At 46.7% G+C, this 12,139-nt stretch overlaps 1 protein-coding gene across 10 annotated transcripts in view; it reads right to left on the bottom strand.

Annotated features, from left to right (window-relative positions):
- The window catches only part of KIAA1671 (KIAA1671 ortholog), a 73,366-nt gene that overhangs the window by 25,048 nt on the left and 36,179 nt on the right, over positions 1 to 12,139 (bottom strand). The window contains exon 1 of one of the 10 annotated variants that reach the window (XM_040577277.1): positions 11 to 1,488. The exons of 8 other annotated variants lie outside the window; for them this stretch is intronic. In XM_040577277.1, the coding sequence (XP_040433211.1) occupies positions 11 to 295 (285 nt within the window). In that variant the 5' untranslated portion in view covers positions 296 to 1,488. Of the gene's footprint in view, positions 1 to 10; positions 11,952 to 12,139 lie in introns of those variants that run through there. One more of the 10 variants, XM_040577275.1, reaches the window with a different exon arrangement.

Below are 12,139 nucleotides of genomic sequence, written 5' to 3'. Positions count from 1 at the left end.
TATAGCTTACAAGGTCAGGCGGCTCTGAACTCGTCTGCCTCTTCCTCAGAGAGGAAAACCTCTGCTGGCTCCGCACGGAAAACCTTCGGAAGGACTCTCTGCTGCGGGACGCGAAGTGCCTGAAGGAGGAGGTTCGCTTGAAGGGAGTCCTGCTTCCACCTTCCCCGCTAGTCCGCTCATGAGCAACCGCAGTAGTGACTAAATTTAGTGCTTCCTGTAAAGATCTCCGCACTGTACCCATCCACTGGGTCATGTGAGTTTGTGCCACTGACAGTTTGTCTCCAAGGTAATCCATTTTTCCAGCAGCAATGAGGAATCAATATTCAGTAGCAGTTACTGTAAAATATGTTCTCCTTAACGACCCTGATTTTATTTTGCAAAAAGGATTCCACTTAAAATATTTCCAGCTAATGCAAGTAGCACTACACTACCGGCACATTTCTATATTTAAGATACGTGAACCGCAGATCGGGTTTTGTCAAGTAGAAAAAGGAACACTTTTCCTACTTAAAATCAGATTTCCAGAGTTCTATCAAAATATCTTTAATTCGGCCACGTTAAAGAGAAATCAAGGTTTAAATCCTAGCAGTCACTTGAAATTCGTCCACTTACAAGCACAGAATTAGTCTCTTACTTTCTCATTTCAGAGCCGGAAAAGCAACTCCCTTTCCAAGCCAAGTTTTTGATTTTCTGTAAATATCAGCAGGATAAAAAAAATCGTATTCTTCTGGCTCGGCAGCTTTGCAGGTAGCAGTCCATCGAACAAAGTTCTGCCGCGTCTACACAATCCATCGGCCAGCTCTCCCCAGCGACGGACCCAAGTTATTTTTCTCCCCGAAAGGCTCCGGGGAAGGCATCAGCAGCGGCCGGCCAGCGGAGCCATCTCACCCGGCTCTCCCTCGCGGTGCAGACCAGGGTCTGGGGAGGCAGCCCGCACCCACAGGCTGCCGAGGGCCCTTTGGGAGGACAGCGGCTCTGCTGGCGGGGCTCCGTCGCGGGGCAGCGGCGTGGCGATGCTCGCCGAGCGGCCGGCACGGAGGCTTTCCCCACGCCGATGGAAGCCGTGCCGCGCGATCCGGAGGCACGCCGCCGAGGTGCTGCTGGATGCCAGGGCTGCCGGCCCGGCCTCACCGAGCGCCCGCTGGGCGAGGGGCGGCGGGCGGAGAGCGGTGCCACGGGTGGCCTCCGCGCTCGGCTCCCTCCTCGCCTCCGCTCCGTGGAGGGAACAATGAGCGAGGTGACACAGGCGCAGCGCCGGAGGAAGGATCTGGGCTGGGCTCTACCCTAGCGCAGGCAGCGTTGCCATGGCGACCGAGGGACCAGCATCTGCCCGCTGCCACACGGGCAGGAGCTGCCCGGATCCCCGGGATCCATCCCCGGGGCGTTGGGGCCTCGCAGGAGGCCGGGCCCGATTCTCACCTGCGGCTCGGCGGAGCGGGTCGTGTGCGGGTGGCGGCCGCGGGGAGCGGCCACGTACAGCCTCCCGGTGACGCAAACTGGAGCCAGAGGCTGAAGTTAGCGAGCGAGAGCGGCGCGAGTCAATGATTACCCCACGGGCGGCGAGGTCCGAGCCCCACGCGCTCCCACGCCCAACGCAGAGGGGGGCCCCTGCCCCGCTCCCTGCGCCCCCCGAGCGCCCCACGCCTCAGGGGCACGGGCGGGTGGCACCAGACCCCGCAGCTCCCCAGCCACGGATTTCTGGGAGCAGCCCGGGGGGAGGAAAGCAGAAATAAAAATCTGAGGCTTGAAGCAAGAAGCACCGCTGTCCAGTGCAAAAGGGGGGGGGCAGAAATAGGTGTTGGGGTGCGAAAGGCATGTTGAGAGCTGCCTGGTTTCCTGTGTATTCGGGGCTTTTCTTTGTAGCCTAACTTGCAATCCCAAGTTGCTGGGCATTGCATCATTCTCCCCCCGCCTCCCCGAGATTTTCAGGAAGAGATTTAATGGAATGAAGAGTTTCTAGACAATACTTCATGAAATGGTGCTCGTGTAAGGTTTCACTTTATCTGAGGCGCTATCTGGAAACACGCACAGAAGTGCATGGGGGTTTCTTCCCTTTTAAGTTTTTTTTTCCTTCAACTTGACCAACCCGGAACCTACCTCTGAGGAAAACTTCAGTGACAACACATAGCGTTCCATACCCTGTTCTTCATTTCTGAACACATTTGTTTTGAACATTCTCAAATTAGCAGTCTAATAAAAACCCTCAGTGTTGAAAGGGAATCCAACCAATAGAGAAAAACCTGTTTTTTCTTACATAGCTCTTCCTTTTAAAGAGCTACCGAGCTGTTTTATGGAAAGAGGTATCTTTGATCAGATATCCCAAGAACAGGGCTTTCCTTCTTTTTTTTTTTTTAAAGTAACAAACATTTAAAAAAATATTCTGACTCAGTTAAGAATAATCCTTCACCAATGATGAAGACCCTGCATCCAAGGTTGAAATTTAATACTTACTACCCGTTTTTATGCTGCTTAATCTAAGCTTTATATTTCAAACATCCATGCATGTGCAAGCACAGCTCTGTGCGTGCTGCAGTGCAGGGATTCTTCACGAGGCAGTTTGCTATTTCAGGGGGCGATGGAATCAGAGCCTGAAACCATCTAAAATATTTATGGGAGAGCTGGAAGTAGCTGCTGCACAAGTTGGTCAGCAGCCCCTTCACCCCAAGAGGAGACACGGGGTTTAAGCATCCCTCCGGGGCAACACCATCCCCAGATGCAGAGATGCACGGCCAGGTTCAGCCCAACATCCACAGGCGGCTTTCTTACAGCCTGCTACAAGAACACCCTGCATGGGTATGCGACTTGAAGGACCTGAGAATTTTGCTAGAGAATGTATTTCGCTTTTGTTTTTCAGACCTCCCTTGAAAAGAGGTGTTATGTCCACTTCACCATTTACATCCTTAGAAGCCTGCAAAACTGCTGATTTGAGTCTATGTACAATACTAAATTTAGTATCTTCTGGCTACCACGTGAACATATTGCCAGATATCCAAGTATACTCAGCAGCTACATTATTGCTTAGCTTTACATTTCGATTACCATCTTGGCAAAGTGCTTCAGGAGATAGCAAGATGTGCTTTCACCATCGGATTCCAATGGTTCCAGACCTCCCCACCCTCCAGCTGAACCGCAGTGACTGACGGCACGATCTCCTGCTGAGCCCTGCACCAAAACCAGCTGAGGTCAGAAGCTGCAGGAAGGCTGACAGGCAAAGTCAAACTTAGTTTCCTTAGACAATCCATCTGAAAATAAGTGAGCTATGAAAAGATGGACTGCCACGTGCAAGTTATTTGGTTTATGTTTCAGGAATGTTACTTTACTAAAATGCATCTACATAGCAATTACATGGAAGAAACATCCTGAAAAATACCTCTCAGTGGACCCTGCTAAAACTGGAAAGATTATCTCACAAAATAACCCACCAAAACCTCAGAGGACTCTGTCACATCACCCACCCAAAACTAAAGAGCCCTAGAGAAGTCCAAAGGATGGAGTTTACAAAAGCTGTAGGAAACTGAGCAGCAAATCGTGTCCCGGGGCTTTCCTAATTGAAGTGAGAGGTACATGCCACTGCTAAAAATAATTTTAAGACATAAATCTGTTTCACAGCAGGTTAACGACTATTAGCATAGAACAGCGCAGATGTCAATGAGCAGGCTGACACAAAGACCTCCTGCACGTGGGTGCTCTCGCCACAGACCAAGCAAGCCCACCCTGCCCAGGGCATGCTAATTTGTTCTCTTTTCTTCTCCAAGGCTCCCCAGAATACGACGCCCTGCAGCACTCCGCACCAACTTCCCAGCTGGCAAAAGCTCGCGAGTAGACTTTAATTAAATAACATCATGTGGGTTACACACAGGCTCTATTTACTTCTTCTCTGGCGAATCCACACATCTCTCTATAAACATCAGCCTACAGAACATCGCTCAGAGCCATGCAGATGTTCCTGTCGCCCAGCCGCTTCAGGCCAGCAGCAGTGTTTCTGGCTGAGTAAGGTTTGTTCCGCAGCGAGCACGGCAGCAGCAGATCTCCTCCCCTGACGCCACCCGCCGCCTCGCGCTGCGGCCGCCCCGGGTCTGCCACGGGCCTGCAGCTCCAGGAGAAGGCCCCGCGCGCGCCCGCTGCTCCCAGCGCTGCGTGACTAATTACCGCAGTAGTGAATGGGACCTCGTTATTCAAACATCGCTGGATGCTTTCATTATTAACATCTATTCCACCTACAACTCAAAAATACGTTCCTTTACAAAGACATAACAACCCCTGTTTTTCCCCTCGTTCAGCAGAAAACAAAATTCTACCGCTAAATTATATTTTCCAAAAGCTGCTTTCAGCTCTGCTGGAGCTTTACTTGTTCTCACATACATACAATTATGCTAGCGACTCTACGGGACTGGAAGGACAAGTTAAAAGCAGGCCCACACATAGCACACTGGGAGAGGCCATGGCAGCGCGGCCCTCCATGTGCCGCCCACCACCGCCCTCCTGTCAGCACCAGCCTGCACGGGGTGGGGAGCCCAAGCCTGACCCCACTGAAGGGGCTGACCGTGACTGGGGAAGTCTCCACTTTCCTTTCATTCCTCAGTCAGGAAGCTGCTCTCCTGATGGTCACCTCCCTCACAACTGGTCAGAACACTTGGCAGCAGTTATTGATCATTCATGCTGTTCTCAAGTATTTTACATTAACAAATATCGTGATCAAGTACTTGCAGAGCTCACGACAGCTCCAGCTCCACCCAGGGTCTGTTCGGCTGTCCATCTCTGTTAGGGTCACTCTTCAGAAACCGCTGAGGACCAACGCCTGTGCTGGTACGGCTGTTCTGGCCTTGCACTGCACACCAACTCATTTGGCTTCATTAGAGAGAGAACTTAATTTCACCTGTTGTGTTTTACATTATGGCCTAGATAAGGACACAGCACTGTGCTGAGCCTAGCTGCATGGCTCCAGGCTCAATTACTCCTTGGGTTCCTCAGGCACTACAAAACAACTTTTTCTGATATGCCCCTTATTTTTGCCTCAGTACTCTCTGTTTTGCCAACTGAACTGTTATGCTCAAAGAAGGACCATGCCACGATAACCGCAAGCAGTCTCTGGTCAAGTACGAAAAAACAAAATGTTGAATGAAGCATGTGTTTTAGCACAAGGACTTTGTACAGTGTCTACAAACAGTGAAATCTCTTGCGTAAGCTGAAACATCAGGTATTTCATTAATATTTACCCTAAATATTTGTTTTCTACTCTTACTTTCATTTCCTTCTGAAACTGAGCAATTTAAGTTCACATGTACAGTGTTAATTAATGCTTATCCAGGATTTAAGATAGCTTGCATTAGAACTCGACGTTAAAGCCATCACCTCATACACATAGACAACAAAAAGAGACAGAAAATTCATTTCCAGCCTGTTCTTTCTTACATTTGTTTAGCTGAGGAGCCCACAGAGGCCCTATAAACTGGTGGACAGGTGGAGACAGCAGCAGCAACAGGTTCTGGGTCAATGTTTGGAAAGCTTACACAAGCACCCATTAATACGAGACTTTTAAAGAAAGGTGCTGAAGTACTTCATAAAACATCTCATCAATGCAGTCCATGGGTATTTTCGTAATCTTTATTTTAAACAGAGGCAATAATAACCTCAGAGTGGCACTAATTTCTCAAAGAAGTAATGCATTTCAGCTGTGGGTAAACAACCACAGTTCGGAATTCAGTGCTAGTGGTTTTACAGACAAATACTTCAATGTTCGTCCAGACTGAAGGGAAGAAATGAAATTTCTTGATACTCATGCATCACAACTGCAAAGAGGCCTGTGCAACAGAACACCAGCTTTGCAACTGGCCTCGGAAATGTGAGTCCCACCTGATCTGTAACAGGGCACCAGGCCTCTATAGTCATCACTCAGCCAAATTAGCTCCTTAGCAAAGTTTGTCCTGAAGCTAGCTTGCGTTCTGCTGAAGACATCACATTCCTTCGCACAGGTGCCCGCACAGAACATGCCACTTGAGGACGAATACTGGCCATGATCTCATCTGCTGCCCCACAGCAGAATGGCACGGCGGCAGTGCCAGGAGCTGCTGACAGCCGACTGCTGAAACCTGACGTGACAGACCCGCACTGCACACCTTTCTGCCACAGGTACCTGTGCTGGAAGCTCACCCACTTTACATCATTTGTATTGACTGAGGGCATTTCAGCCTCCCCTCTCTGCCCACGTTCATCACAGGTAAGGATGACTTGGAGTTCGCAGCATGAAAGAAGCAGAAAAACATCTGATGCTCCGGAAGCAGAGGCTGAAACAGCCAACTCCAAAGAGAACTAAAATGAGAGGATTCAGAAGTGAATATGAGGGCAAGTCCTTGACAGTCTACAACCCCAACCAGATGGCAATAATACTAAAAGGGTAAACATCTCATACCTTCCTAGCAATAATTTATTAAAGCTGAAGCTCATGCCTGAACATGTAATTCCCATCTCACCCATGTATTCTGAGAAACAAAATATTCTCTGCAGCATAGTGAGAATTGTCAAACAGCATGAAAAAACAACAAAAAGCTGAAGTGATATAGATGATTAAACTTTAGTATGCTATGATTTGAACCTTTTTTTAAATATGTATATAAAAATCTACTACTTCTAATATCTTTAATTCTTTAATCTTTTAAAAATAGAATGATTCAATCTGATCAATGAATTTGGAACACAGATTAGACAACCACGCTCTTCCAAAAAGACAAAGATTAGAAATGTTGGTGAAACATCTTTGTCCTCTCACGCAAAAAGCACGTTAGTGCATATGAAATGAAGCTTTATACCACTGGGGAATGTTTTGCAATGTTTGCTAAAGAAGGCCAGATACTGGATACATTTAATCTGCCTGGAAGTCTGCCCCATAGGAACATGCGGTCCTGAGCTGTCATCACGCGCTGCCTGCCTTTGTAAGCTCTCATCCACATTCCCCTCTCTGCGACCACCGCCCTTCCTACTGCATTTCGTGATCCCATGCGGCTTCAATCCATTGTTTCAATTACAAGTCGATGAGGGAAGGTTCATCTTACTGTTTCTGTAAAGCACATGCAACACTCGTGAACGTCATAACAACAACTAAATCAGAGCACTATCAGCTCAGTAAGATAAAACTCTGTACCTTATGTCCTCATTTAAGAGGAGTCACATTTAAGTACGATATACTTACACTTCTTATGAATCCCAATCCAAAAATGGTAACAGAAGGGAAGGCAAAGGCACAAAGCAAATCTTACTAGGTTCCAAATGCATTTGAAAGCTGCACTTTCCTCCGACTTAATCAGTATTAGAAAATCCAGATAAGAAAAAAATTGAATTTGCATTTGTTATTTTCCTTACAGAACTACTCTTGTGATAAAAGAAAAACATTAGTAACATTAATAATTTTCATGACAATACAAACACTTGTTTTTACCTCACAAAATAATGTACAAGATTATTGCTGTAAAGTGCACTTATTCTTGTACATTTTGCATTCATTTAACAAAGGTGTGAACCGATTAATCTATTCTCTCTCTTAAATACACTATGTCTATAATAAATTGCAGTTAGATGAAATAAAAGAGGAACGGGAGCATTAGGCTAATAACGACATGCTTAATACACCTTATGTCTATCCGTGCTAAGCTTAGACTGCAACAGGATGGTTAATTACTCTGAAAAGGCAGTCTCACTACCACGGTCATCTTTGACAGGATAAGGGAAAAACTGCAGGTTCACATTTTATTTGTAATCAAAGCAGAAAGTCGGGTTCCCACTTCTCTCTAAAAAAAATCTGTGCACTTTTATCAATAGTACATAATTATTCCAATTATTAAAAATATGTAAACAAGTTAATTGTGAGAATAACTTTTAATGTAAGCTTTTAAACAATTTAAATTTAAAATGCAACAATGAGAATGCTAAAACAGTTCTTCTGAAAATGTTAATTCTTTTTGTCCCCCAAGCTTTGTTTCTCTTGAACTTAAGAAAGGCCCAGCTAAACATCCTGAACACACAGAGCTTTTGTACCTTGAATTGTTTCAGTGTAAAACAAAGATATCAATGTTAAAGCTTAGGGAATGAGCTAAAAATATGCTATGATGTTTGAAAGCTCATGTACATAATCATTCAGCACTTCCCTTCTATCTCAGCTGAGGAGGAAAATCTGAAAAAACAAAGGAGAAACAGGAAACTCCTACAGCACAACTATTCTGGAAAGTACTTAAAACATTTTCTTTACATTTATTTACGTCAAAAGGAACAAGTCAAGCAAAAGAGGGATAAATAGGATTTTTTCCCCATTTTCACCAATAAAAAAAAAAATCTACCATTAAGAAAAAAATTGTTGATAAGTATTACCATACAAATAATAGACTTTTCATCCAACCTGGGCTGAAAACTACAAATTAGCTACACACTTACAAAAGCTAATGCTTAGCTAATTCCTATCACCTAAGAATATCATCCTATCACCTTCTATGCCTCACAGGGCATAGAAGGTAAATGAAGAGGAGGAAAAAAACAAGCATAGGGTCAGGTTGTTACTCCTTGAAATGACAGCTGGGAACACACGGGGCTTGTGGGAAGCCTCTCGCTCCCATCAGAGTTGATCAAATGTATGTGCAAACAAGAAAGGGCCAAAACGAAGAGCCACTCAAAGCATCTCCTTTTCTTCACCTGTCTGAAGTCTCACTGTCAGTTCAGCCCCGTGTCCCAGCAGTTGTTCAACTCCCTCCTCACCAACACCGCTCTGCAAGGGCATCAGAACGCCACGTCAGGGACGATGCCAGACTCCCAGCTCTTGTTCCACCTCCTTACGATTTTGCCACCCAGCTAAATGCAGCCTGCACAGCTCAGCCAGCCTCATGTCTTTCTGCATTGGCTGCTCGGGAGGCGGCATTCCCACCTGCAGCTGCTCCAGGAGCCCTTCTGCGAGAGAAGCTCTTCCCTCGTGCATGGCTGAGCTTTTGGGGAAGCAGGGTTTGGCCCACACACGTTGCAGTTATGAAGCAGACTGAGCGCTTGGAAGACATCTCAAACCTACCAAGACATTCTAGTGCTCCTTGGCAATGCCACACCTGAAGTAAGGTTTGCTTCAGGGGGTCAGGAAGCATCAGGCAATTCAAAACACAAGGGCCAATTTCAGAAGACAGACCGGACGCTAAAAAGAGAGCAGTATGTTCTCGGAAAAGTTAGATGTGTCTCAAAGCATACTGCTCTTTAAAGTCAGTTAATGCCAGGCTTATCGTTTCTTAAGTGATGCATTTCCATCATCCTTTCAAAAGGATAAAATATGGAACTTTTTATTACTTCCTGGCTAGAGAAATTTGGTATTATTTTCTCCCTTACAGAATGTGCTCAGGTAATCTCCAGCTATTGAAGGTATAAATGTGACTTTGTGAATTCAGAACCCACTCTAAGGGAAAAGCACTCTTTCGTGCAAGGCGTTACTTTCGTCAAAGAGCAGGAACAAGAAACTGGAAAGTAAAACTGCATCTGAAATCACTGCAGCTGTTCTCGGCATAATCCTACGCCTGCCTAACAAGTGCCTGAACCAGCTTCCCTCCGCACAGCTGGAAGCGCCGCACACCTCGCTGTTCTTTCTGCTTTCACCCTGCAAAACATGACTCCACGCATCTTTCATTTATATCAACCACTTCTAGATCACAGCGAGTAGAACAAACATTAAGAATAAGTTCGTACAATGTGTCCTTCATCCATTTTACCTTGTGACGTGCCAGTTTTAATGAAAACAGCAATAGCAGTTACAAGCCACTGCTGTGTAACAAGCACCCTGAGCGTGCACACTTCCATTATTTCCTGCTCCGTGCTCTCCCTGCCTCCTCTTCCCCATCGCCCAGCCATGCTTAGCGCCAGCTCCATGTCCCCAGGACATGGCCAAGGCAGGACCGACTGCTCTTGCCCCGGGCTTCACCCAGCCACCACCAGGCTCCTTCGCAGCCCCAGCGCTGGCAGGGCATTAAAACACCCCCAGCTGTAAAAGGCTGTGTCAAACTGCTCATCAGTCCATTGCTACAGGCAGGGCCTTCACATTTTTTAGACTAAGGGCATTGTCCCCGCTAGGCCTGGGGCTCCGTGGAGTTTAAGTGGCTGATTTGCTGCAATCCCTCCTGCGTTTGCAACCAGATCTGCTGCATTTCCTGCCCTGACCTGTGGAGTGCCATTGAATTGTGAAACAAATCCGGAATTAGAACCAGCCTCATCTGACATCTGCAATCTCCAACTCTAGCAATCAAAACTTGCCAAATATGTGGATAGCAAATAACCTATGCTGCCTCCATAGCACTGCGTGTATTTACCAGCCCCAGCCATGAATCACTAAACCAAATACTACATTTTTCCGAGCTTTATTCATGTTTAAGATTTACCTTAAGTTAATTTTTAAGAGAAGCCTTGCACTACAGTACAAAGTCCCCTCATGTCTGGAGGAAAGCCTGCTACAAAGAACTACTTTCTCTGTGCTCAAGCTGCTCTCTGAAATGCTGTTTCCTTTCAGTACAGTAAACACGCACTGGCTGTATTAACAAGTCCCAACTGCTGAAAGAACAGAAACAATAGTGGGAACTTGGCTGTCGCCCAGCGGTAATGGCACGGACAACAGCATGGGAAAGCAGGAACTGAGTCAAAACAACTTTATATCAAAATATTAGTAGAGAGGCAGTGAGGTTACCTCTGGTCTGTGTGTGTCAATGCGGTTTAACAGCCCCCTTCAGCCCTGCATCAGAAGCATGCTCACTATTTCGGGTGCCCAGAGCCTGAAATGCTGATGGGCAGGTGCAGGCAGGTCCTCAGCCCCGGCTGCTCCAAGCCCACAGCAGCAGGGTCCTTTCCAAAAAAATCACCAGGTCTACAAGTGGCTGCGTCTTTCTGAACACGCTCCTTATTGCACCACGTTAACCTAGAATGCATTATTTCGTAAAAGCATTTCATGGTAAATTAAACTTAATCCCATTCTTAATTGCAACAGGCTGCCGGGGATGCTGTGCGTGCAGCGGCGTGCACAACAGCTCTCCCTCGTGTTCCTGGGGGGAACGGGCTGCCCTGGCCAGCTCTGCTTGCTCTGCGTGCTCGCAGCAGTGACTCAGAAGTTAGGATTCCTCTCCTACGACAACATTCAAAAATTAGGAGAATGGCTATCTAAACTGGTTTTCCCCTGTAGCAGTGCTTCGCTCACTCTTAGATGCCCGATTTGCAGCCGACATCAGCACAGCAGGCACACCTCAGCCACCACCCGGCTGGGAGGGGTTTGTACCTCTGCAAAAAGGTACCCGAAATGCAACCGCCCGGTCATCAGAAGTAAGCCCCGTAACAGAACGGCAGCAAGCTTCATCCCCAGGGAATCCCCAGGCAGAGGCCACCAAGGGAAGGCTGGGGCAGCCTGCAAGTGGAGCTCAGAGCGGTGCTCGCAGCCTTCTGCCATCGCCGCGCCGCTGCAGTGACACGCAGTGGCAGCACGCTTATCAACGACCTGTCGCCTCCTTTGCGATCATCTGATGAAGAGGTATCAAAACAGTTTTTAAAAGGCAGCAAGTGATACCTTGTCAAAACAAACTCGAAATCTGGTTCCCTCCTGCAATAACCCTATCTCCTTTCAATTTTATAATTACTGTTTAATGGCTGGCAATAAAGAACGAGGTCTTTTTCAACCATCACAGCGCTGCAGCGTAACATTTCATTTAAAACATGCCATTTTCCTTTGAATGCTTTTGGGAAGTGTTCACCACTCAGACACAGGTGCCAGACTGAGAAGCAAACTCCTCAAGAACAGCACGAGCACGTCCCGTAACCTCACTCACTCCCAGCGGCCATACCAAAAGGCCCAGCCTCGGCCACCTCCACTTCAGCTGAGCACCGCAGCAGCACACGCGTGGCAGAGCAACGCAACAGAGATTCTCTGGTGCCAACAGGATTTCATCTTAGTGATCTCTGAGCTACAAAATTGTTCTGGGTTAGAAACATGGAAACAAAAGACACAGAGCAGAAAGAAACCGAGTGCCCTTCTAACCCACATTTTGACCACGTGGCTAGGATATTTTTAAGTTTATTTTTTAATAAACTAATTATAAATTAATTAAATAATAAATAATTTTTTTATTTTTTAAGTTTATTTTTTAAGTTT

The sequence above is a fragment of the Cygnus olor genome, chromosome 17 (genome assembly GCF_009769625.2).
Source record: "Cygnus olor isolate bCygOlo1 chromosome 17, bCygOlo1.pri.v2, whole genome shotgun sequence".
Lineage (NCBI taxonomy): Eukaryota > Metazoa > Chordata > Aves > Anseriformes > Anatidae > Cygnus > Cygnus olor.
Note: the sequence above shows the minus strand (reverse complement) of the source record. Positions and strands in the feature narration are given on the sequence as shown.